The sequence below is a fragment of the Phalacrocorax aristotelis genome, chromosome 13 (assembly GCF_949628215.1).
Source record: "Phalacrocorax aristotelis chromosome 13, bGulAri2.1, whole genome shotgun sequence".
In the NCBI taxonomy this organism is placed as follows: Eukaryota; Metazoa; Chordata; class Aves; order Suliformes; family Phalacrocoracidae; genus Phalacrocorax; species Phalacrocorax aristotelis.
The window spans coordinates 4,183,495-4,192,685 of NC_134288.1; the positions used below are offsets into that span (position 1 = coordinate 4,183,495).

Below are 9,191 nucleotides of genomic sequence, written 5' to 3' on the forward strand. Positions count from 1 at the left end.
AGAGGAGGGAGGAAGAGCATGAGGACGATTCTAGAGGAAGGCTTACGGGCTAGGAAGCTCCCAGTCGTGTCCCAAATATTCTGGGCTATTTCCAGCCTCGTTTCCAGAGAGGAACTGTGCAGAAGCGGTACCAGGAACCATCTCCTCATCCCACAAGGGACAAGTTGGGGTTGTTCAGCCTGGAGAAGAGAAGGCTGCGGGGAGACCTTATTGCAGCCTTCTAATACTTAAAGGGGGACTATAGGAAGGATGGGGGCAGCCTCTTTAGCAAGGCCTGCTGTAACAGGACAAGGGGTGATGGTTTTAAACTAAAGGAAGGGAGATTTACACTGCATATAAGGAAAAGTTTTTTTACAATGAAGGTGGTGAAGCACCGGCCCAGGTTGCCCAGAGAGGTGGTGGAGGCCCCATCCCTAACGACATTGAAGGCCAGGCTGGACGGGGCTCTGAGCTACCTGGTGCAGTTGAAGATGTCCCTGCTCACTGCAGGGGGGGTTGGACTAGATGGCCTCGAAAGGTCCCTTCCAGCCCAAACCATTCAGTGATTCTAAGCGCCTTCCCGGGCAGCTGGGACCAGCGCTGGTAACACACCATTGCTATAAAACCACCACAGTGTTCCTTACGTTTATTTTTCAGGTCTGAGCGCTACACCTCCAGCACTGCCAGCTCCCCCCGCGCCTGACAGCCCACCCAGGAGGCTCAAGCCGCCGCTCCTGTGCGGCTGTGCTCCTGACTGCAGTTACACCCCGTCCCGGCGGTGATTACGGCAGCGGGCGCCCCGCGGCAGCCCCGCAGCGGCGGCACCGCCCCTCCCGGCGCCGCTCCCCGCCGCCCCCCCTCAGCCCGCGGCGCTCCGCCGCTTCCGCCGCAATACGCATGCGCTGCCCGGCCCGCCCGCTCCCATTGGCTGGCGGCCGGGGGCGCGGCGGGTGCCGGGGGCGGCCATGGCGCTGCTGCGCTGCCTCGGTACCTTCCTCTGCCTGTGGGCGCTGCGGATCCCGGCCCCGCCGGCCGCCGCCGCCGCGGCCCCCCGGAGGCTGGATGTCGCTTCCTACCGGTGCGTGCGGGGCCGGGCGGTGGGAGCGGGCGGGGCCGAGCCGGGCCGGGGCTGAGCGGGCTGTGCTTGTGCCTCAGGGAGCGGGTGCGCGCCATGTTCTACCACGCCTACGAGCACTACCTGGACAGCGCCTTCCCCTACGACGAGCTGCGGCCGCTGACCTGCGACGGGCAGGACACCTGGGGCAGGTAGGGGCCGCCCCCCGGGACGGGGCCCGGCTGCTGGGCATCGCCCCCTCCGCCGGGCCTCACCTCCCTTCTCTCCTCGCACAGCTTCTCCCTCACGCTGATCGACGCCCTGGACACCCTGCTAGTGAGTACGAGCTGTCACCCGGCCTTCAGCCCGCTCGCGGCCACCGTCAGCCTCCTCCCTCACGCCTGGTTCTTAGTGGCGGTGATGGAAAGCCAGTTATTAATTGACCACGGAGGTTTTGCTCCGGCCCTGGGAGGCAGGTGGCCAGAGCTCCTCACCCCTCACCCCTTCCAGCTCTGGAATGAAAATGTTTTGAAATGAGATGAAACGGTCAGGTCCTTTTTTTAGTACTCTTTGCAGTTAACGGTTTCACAAAATAGTAAAACAAAACTAGAATTAGCCCCTAACATTGAATTGCGCCTCTGTTTTCCTGTGAACTCTGAGCCTTGTTCTCTGCTGTCCCCCTCCTGCAGATCTTGGGAAATGTTTCTGAGTTCCAGCGAGTCGTCAATGTACTGCAGGAAGGGGTGGATTTTGATATTGATGTCAATGCGTCGGTCTTTGAGACTAACATTCGAGGTGAGGCGGGTTTTTCCCGTGGTGTTTATGCTGGGTATAAACATATGTTTACGTTTTACCTTTCTGTACCAGTCTCTGAACTGTCCACGGAGGTAACGCAAAGTGAACAGCGGTCAGAGTGAATTTGTAAGGCAGTGTGACAGGATGTGTAAACATACAGAAAAATCCCAAACAAATGTCACTTCCTTTTTGTCTCTGCGCATCACCTTTCTGCTTCCTGCCTCAGCACAAACAGAAGTAGACATGGCAGTTTCAGTATTCCGGTGCCAGGTTTTAAACTTTAGAATAAACATCTTTTCCGCTGAAATGGTAGAAATTGTCTACCTACTACTTTTGGAATAAAAGTTATTGATTTCTTGTGTTAGGGTCATAAAGTTAAACTTGTCTTTTTTTCCTGAAAATCACAAAGGCCTTTGGAGCCTTGTACCCGATTGAACATCTGACTGCTTCAGTACTGCCCAACTAAAAGACACTGGCAGGAACAAAACTGTTAGTTACACTTTTTTTGTTTCTCCTGTCAAATAATGCTGAGCCAGTTTTTGCAGCACTGTAATTTCTCTGTGTTTGTGCTTATGTGACAGTAGACAAGGCTGTGAAAAGGGCTAGTAACTCTCTGCCCCATCAGTCACACTGAAATTCCTGACATTGGCCTAGACATTTTTCTCCAAGGGATTTAAGAAGGTACGCTGTGCTACTTTACACAAACGTACGGCTATGCTGTCTGGAAGAAATGAAATGGAATTCCTCTCAGAGGTTCTTGTTCATTATGCTGTTAGCTTTCTGGTTGTCTGCAGGGTAGTGCAGCTATAGTATGGCAAGTAGGATCTGATGTTTCTAAAATAATGGAAGGTGTATATCTGTTACCTGTTGCAAGCAGGTAGGAGGAAACAAACCAGCCGCTATTCTTTTGTGGCATACTGAATTAGGCTGTTAAAGGTGAGCCATCTCACTGTTCTTCTCCATAAACACTCCCTCTGCATCATGGTAAATACAAATAAATAGAATGGGTTTCAGATTTCATTCCTCCCCGCATTCCTTAATGGGATTCTTGCTGTGCATCTTCCAGTGGTGGGTGGCCTCCTCTCTGCTCACTTGCTGTCAAAGAAGGCTGGCATTGAAGTAGAAGCGGGCTGGCCATGCTCTGGACCACTCCTCAGGATGGCGGAAGAGGCAGCTCGCAAACTGCTGCCGGGTGAGAACTTGTCTGGTTTGTGTTGCGGTGCTGTAGTTCGTGAGGTAACTGGTGTGTTTGCTGAAGATGTGTAAACTTGCTTTACACTGCTTGATGAGTAAACTCCTAAAACAGTCCTGTGTTCCCTGAGCTCAATGCAAGTTTAGCTTGTGGGCAAAACATTATGATATATACCAGTTGTATATATGTGTGCCGGGTGGTGTAGGCGCTTAGCACATCCATTTGTTTGTTGCTTGTTGAGGGGAAATATGTTTACTATAAATAACAAATGAAGGCTGTGAAACAGCAATTTGTAAAAACACGAAGATCAGCTGTATCTACGCCGTTGTGGGCCGCTGCTGGGATGCGTGCCCTGATAGCATGGCGCTCTTTCCTTGCGTGGTGTGTACCCTGGGCTACCACAGTAATCGCAAGGTCGGTGTTTGCGCTTTGACCGGTGTGTTTAGTTCAATTTTGACTACCCTGCTTATGCTGTAAAAAAAGTAGGGATGCAGTCTGCTGCTCTGGGCAAGGTGGAAGAGATCTGCAGTACCTTCTCAGGACTTGTGTGTAGCTTGGAGTGCCCTCTCTGCCCCTCCCAGGGTCACACTCTACTTCTCATTCCGTTCTTTGTAGTTACTGCGATTGCTCCCGTCCTGCTTCCTGCCTGGGTGTAGTGGAATGAGAGGCGCATGTTTGCATGACAGTCTGTCAGATGTAACAGCGAACACTCGTGTGAACCAAAAATGTTATGTTTCAGCATTTCAGACCCCAACTGGGATGCCATACGGAACAGTGAACTTGCAGCACGGAGTAAACCCTGGGGAGACCCCAGTTACCTGTACTGCTGGAATTGGTACATTTATAGTGGAATTTGCCACATTAAGCCACCTAACTGGTGACCCAGTGTTCGAGGATGTTGCCAGGAAGGCTCTGAAGGCACTATGGAAAAATCGCTCAGATATTGGACTGGTGAGTGAGGAATGGGCTTCGAATTTGCTGGGCTGCTTTTTGTGTAGTTTGTGGCTGCAATTCTAGGTGAAAAAAAAGCATAAACAGAGAGGCGATAGAACTAGATCAGTAACCACAGTGCTAATAACTGGGCTGAAGTCGCGTGTTTGACACAGTTCCCGAACACGTGCAGCGTTCACACCTCTGCTTTGGTGGTGCCACCCAACATCATGCCATTGTTCTGTTCCACAACAGATGTGGTTGGGAGACAAATGCCTTCTTCTGGGTAGCAGTTTTTGTAACAGCAGCTGTAACAGATTAAGTAAAAGTTCTGTCTGATACCTGGTGGGACAATGCCCTGTGGAAGAGAACAAGAGTGTGGCAAGTGCACCAAGATACCACCAGCCCCTACAGCTTTGGTGTTTTAGGAGTAGCCAGAGCTGGAAGTGTTACCCCCATGTTCACTATCTCCTGGTCAGTCTTTCTTCAGTTAATTTCTATAGCTGCTTTTTGAACCTATATGAACTCATAGGGTTGCACATGTGAAGTGGAACAGATTTATGCATATGCCGTATGAAGAAGCATTTCCTTTTGTTTGCTTTGGGATCTGTTTATTTTTGGTTTATACCCCTAATCCTCATTCAAAACAGAATCTGAATAGCTGGGTTTTTTCATCTTTGCTAAGCAAGTCACAATTGTGTATTTTGTTCTCCATCAGCTGAGTCTTTTTCCAGGCAGAAGAGTCCCAGGTTTGAATGATCTATTTAAATATTAGCATGGCAGCTCTCATGCCTTTGACGTCCTTGGCCTCCACCTCTGTATCTGTCCATCTTCATCCTCCTCTACTCTTTCATAACATCGGAATTAGGACCAGATGCATCATTTTGAAATGGTGCATCTGTACAGTAGCATAATGCTGTTTTGTTTTGGCCAGTGCAGCATTTAAATTGGAAGCATAAAATTCCAAAGTTGTGTTTTCTACAGTTTGTACTTCTCTGATACCAATAAATGTGTTTTGTAATGGAGAAAATGCTAGTTGGAAAGGACATTGTGAATCTGTGAAATGGACGGTCTGAAAAAAAAAAAGGTCAAGGGTTTCTTGTGTGGTGGAGGTGTAGGGATTTGTTTTAGTTACTGGTCTAAAGATAAGCTTTACTTCCACTTTAACTTCCTCTTTCCTCCTCCCTCACTTCTTCCAGGTTGGTAACCACATTGATGTGGTAACTGCCAAGTGGGTGGCCCAAGATGCGGGCATTGGGGCTGGAGTGGACTCCTACTTTGAATACCTTGTTAAAGGAGCCATCCTCCTGCAGGACGAGGAGCTGATGTCCATGTTTCTAGGTGAGCAGTTTGTTTTCTGTGTGAAGGGTCCCAGGAACACCACCTTGACTGCACCTGTAAAAACTCAGGACTTTGGGACTGTGGAAGGAGAAGATGAAGAATCTAATAGGGTACATTCAAGACTGTTCCTGAAGCCTTTGCCGTAATACTTCTGAACGGTTTGTGATAACAAAGAGTTACCAAAGTGAGCATCCTGAGAAGTCGCTCATTTGACATGGCGCAAGTAAAAAAGAGTCTTCTCTCATTCTTAAGAAAGGATTTTTTTTTCTGTTGTCGGATTACCTACCCATCTGTGCTTCTTTATAGAATATAACAAAGCTATCAAAAACTACACAAAGTTTGATGACTGGTACCTCTGGGTTCAGATGTACAAAGGAACAGTGTCCATGCCTGTTTTTCAGTCCCTGGAGGCCTACTGGCCAGGCCTGCAGGTAAGAGCTGCTGTACCAGTAGCATACGGTGATTTTGTTCATCTGTCGTGGGTTGGTCTTTAACATAAAAGTTACAAATATAACCCTCATCTGTGCTGGTGTAAAAATACTTTTTGATCTCTGGTGAAATCCGCGGTAGCCTGAGCCTGTGGAAGGGCAGATGTTGACATCATCTGTGGGCTATAAAAAAAGTCTCCTGTTAAGCATGATGGGAGGGCAGTTTTGTTGTAGCAAACTCCACTGACAGTGGTCTCGTAATCCAGATGGGAATATAAGGCAAAAGATAATCACTCCTCTTTTTCCACCACCTTATAAATGCTTTATCTGTGTGAACGCTTTCCCATTGAGAGGTTTGCTTTCTCATCAGGACTTACATTTGGTCTGGGTCTTTGTTTTTCCGACTGAAATAGACTGGATGCTGTGATTGGCTAAAAGAAATGTTGACTGAAGGACGCCATCCTTTCCTTGAATAGAAATCAAAGATTCTTCATATTATTCAGGTGTGCGGAATGTGACCCGACAGAAAAGCAGCACCTATCTCCTTAGTCCTACCTGTTCTTAAGGCATCATGCTGAAATATTACTTACTCCATTCAGACCTGCCAAACCACCCATTTCTGTCGCCATCTCTTGCTTTGACTATAGGCATGTTATTGCATCAGTTCCTGTGCTGTTTCTTCTTCACCCAGATGTTACTTTGCTAATGGTTTCCTCTCTCCCTCAGAGCCTAATTGGGGATGTAGATAATGCCATGCGAACCTTCCTCAACTACTACACTGTCTGGAAGCAGTTTGGTGGGCTGCCTGAGTTCTACAACATTCCCCAGGGCTATACGGTGGACAAGAGAGAAGGATATCCGCTCAGGCCCGGTAAGCAGAAATGAAATAAAAAGGAACATGGACTCCTGCCTTTGCTCTGGTGGCAAGACCAAATGTTAGCAAAACCTGCCCTCCAAAAGTTTCTCCCGAGTTTTGCTTTGCTTTAGTTCCCACCTGCATTTCACCAGTGATTTCCGTAGTCAAAGCTACACGTTTTGCTTTCTGCCATTCACAAAGGCAAGGCTACTTTTTAAAGGAGGCGAACAGTAGTGTTATTATATAAAGGGGGCGTGTTAATGAATTGGATTCACAAGGTAGGATTTGACATGCTTAAGTGTTAGACTGTCTGATATGGGATGTTTCAAAAGTAATATGAAATGTTTATGTGACTGCTTGTGTCCTTTAAATTTAGGAAGTGAAAGTGAGTATGAACAGCCCACTCTAGTTCTGTTGAGTTCCTGAAATAAACTAACTCTAGTTGCACTCAAACAGCTCAACATGTAAGAGGGAGTAGATGTTGTCTGTGATACTGCAGTGAAATGATCTGTCTTTTTGGTTGGTGGTTTTTTTGACAACTCTGACAAAAAAAAAATTCACACCTGATTATTATGTCAGTAAAACTTTGTAAATGAGAATAATTAATTTCCTTTCAGTCTGAGCGTTCAGGCGACATCCAAATTGGACACTTCTACCAAAAATACTCATCAGCATTAATTTTCAAATGTGTTAGAGCATCCAGAAAGAGCTGTTTCTTTAGTAAGTGAACACAGCACAGTGCATATGTTGCCTGTGTAGAATGTTTTCACAGTGCCTTTTTTTGCGGTGCTTTAGAGCCTCTGAAACAGAGGTATTACAGTATTGTTTAAACACTGTATTTTGGGGGTTGAATTTCTTCTTCGTAATCCTTTCTAGAAGCATCTTTCTCTTCTTCCTTTGACAACTGAGTTTTAATCCTTCTCTCTCTTTGTTCCCTTCCCACCCTGTGAATGTGGGAGGGGAGCATTAGTCACTCTTACCTGAGCTGATGCAAGTTGGAGTGGATTTCTTTGTAGCACAGCCTTAGTAAAAGCATGTATCTGCTTTGAGCCAGAGGAAATACAAGGCAAGCTAGGCTGTTTACCTGATAGTCCTAAAGTAGTACTGTTAAATCGGTTCAAGGAATATCTCGTCTTCCCTATGTACATGGTTTGGCAATCTTCATGCTTGCAAATGTTTGGATTTTTTGCAGAGCTGATTGAAAGTGCGATGTATCTGTACCGTGCTACAAGAGATCCCACGCTCTTAGAACTGGGAAGAGATGCGGTGGAGTCAATAGAGAAAATCAGCAAGGTGGACTGTGGATTTGCAACTGTAAGTGCTAAATCAACTGTTAAGTCGGCTAAATGGCTGCTAAAAATCAGCTTTTAGGCAGTGTTCTCCTGAGTGATGTTTTGCCATTGGGTCAAGTGATCGCTTTGTTTGAAACATGATTTCTTTTTCAAACAAACCCCTGGTATTTCTCTGTGAAGCTGATGTCGTAACCGCTGGTCATGTTTCTGGTAGTAAGTTCCCTCAAGGCCTGAACAGCGGGCCAATTTCTGTATTGGCTGTTGCACCAGAGCCCAAAACATGGGAAAGCTTTTCATGGCATCAAAATACAGGGTGAATTGGTGCCATCCTGTGCTGTTTAACTGAAATGAATTGCAAACCGATTTTACTTTTCCCCCTAAGATCACAACTTACTGAATTCAATACAGCTGTAACCCACTATATTTCTTAACTTGCAGATCAAAGACCTAAGAGATCACAGACTGGATAATCGCATGGAATCCTTCTTTTTGGCTGAAACAGTAAAATACCTGTACCTGCTGTTTGACCCAGACAACTTCATTCACAATGACGGCTCAGCCTTTGATGTGGTGATTACACCATACGGGGAATGCGTCTTGAATGCTGGAGGATACGTGTTCAACACTGAAGCTCATCCTATAGACCCTGCCGCGCTGCACTGCTGTATGAAGCGTAAGGAAGAGCAGTGGGAGGTGGAAGACTTGATGCGGGAATTTTACTCACTGAAAAAAACCAAGAAATTCACTTTAAAAAGAGCTTCTGGCCATGGTGAAGGGGAAGGTACAAAAGACTCTGAAGATGCCTCTTCAGAGAAAGGTGGAAAGAAGGGAACCTCTAAGAAGAGCTCACACTCCCTCCTGAGTTGCCCCAGTCAATCCTTTAACTCTAAACTTGCAGTACTGGGACAGGTCTTCCTAGATAACACCTGATTTTATTTTCATTAGCAGCTTAAATTATTGATTCAGACTCTGGGAATATATTTTTATAGTTTCATAATGGAAAAAGTTGTACCTCACAATGTGAACTGTATTATGAAGTGAAACAGCTTCCCATTAAATTCTGTTACTGCTGGTTCATAAAATGAGATTCAGATATCAGCTGTTAATGCTAGAAAGTTGCTAATCTCAAGCCGATTGGTTGCCTGAGTAGCAGGCAGGTATTCAGGAGAAGAAAGGAAAGCCTACAGGTTAGAGGTACCTTGTTTATTTCATTGTGAGTTTGTCTTGAAGTTTTACAGGCTTATGCAGAGTCCACAGCTTGCTTTGCTCTGTAAAAATGAGCCTGAGTGGTTCCCTGTCCTAAGGGGAAGAGCACGGATCACTG

General features: G+C 46.7%; 1 protein-coding gene across 1 annotated transcript; it reads left to right on the top strand.

The window, feature by feature from the left end:
- Positions 1-908: 908 nt before the first annotated feature.
- On the top strand, positions 909-8,952 carry EDEM2 (ER degradation enhancing alpha-mannosidase like protein 2). The gene is made up of 11 exons (XM_075108950.1): positions 909-1,057; positions 1,135-1,245; positions 1,330-1,369; positions 1,723-1,828; positions 2,895-3,020; positions 3,760-3,971; positions 5,150-5,291; positions 5,598-5,722; positions 6,446-6,590; positions 7,768-7,889; positions 8,306-8,952. The coding sequence occupies exons 1-11, from the start codon at positions 945-947 to the stop codon at positions 8,795-8,797; spliced, it is 1,734 nt and encodes a 577-aa protein (XP_074965051.1). The 5' UTR covers positions 909-944; the 3' UTR covers positions 8,798-8,952.
- The last annotated feature ends 239 nt before the right edge of the window (positions 8,953-9,191 follow it).

What these genes read in the sequence shown, in the direction of transcription:
- EDEM2 (XM_075108950.1), top strand. Translation starts at nt 945, where the DNA reads ATGGCGCTGCTGCGCTGCCTCGGTACCTTCCTCTGCCTGTGGGCGCTG. An exon ending in ATCGCTCAGATATTGGACTG is followed by an intron (nt 3,972 to 5,149) that starts GTGAGTGAGGAA and finishes CACTTCTTCCAG; the next exon opens with GTTGGTAACCACATTGATGT. An exon ending in CCTACTGGCCAGGCCTGCAG is followed by an intron (nt 5,723 to 6,445) that starts GTAAGAGCTGCT and finishes TCTCTCCCTCAG; the next exon opens with AGCCTAATTGGGGATGTAGA.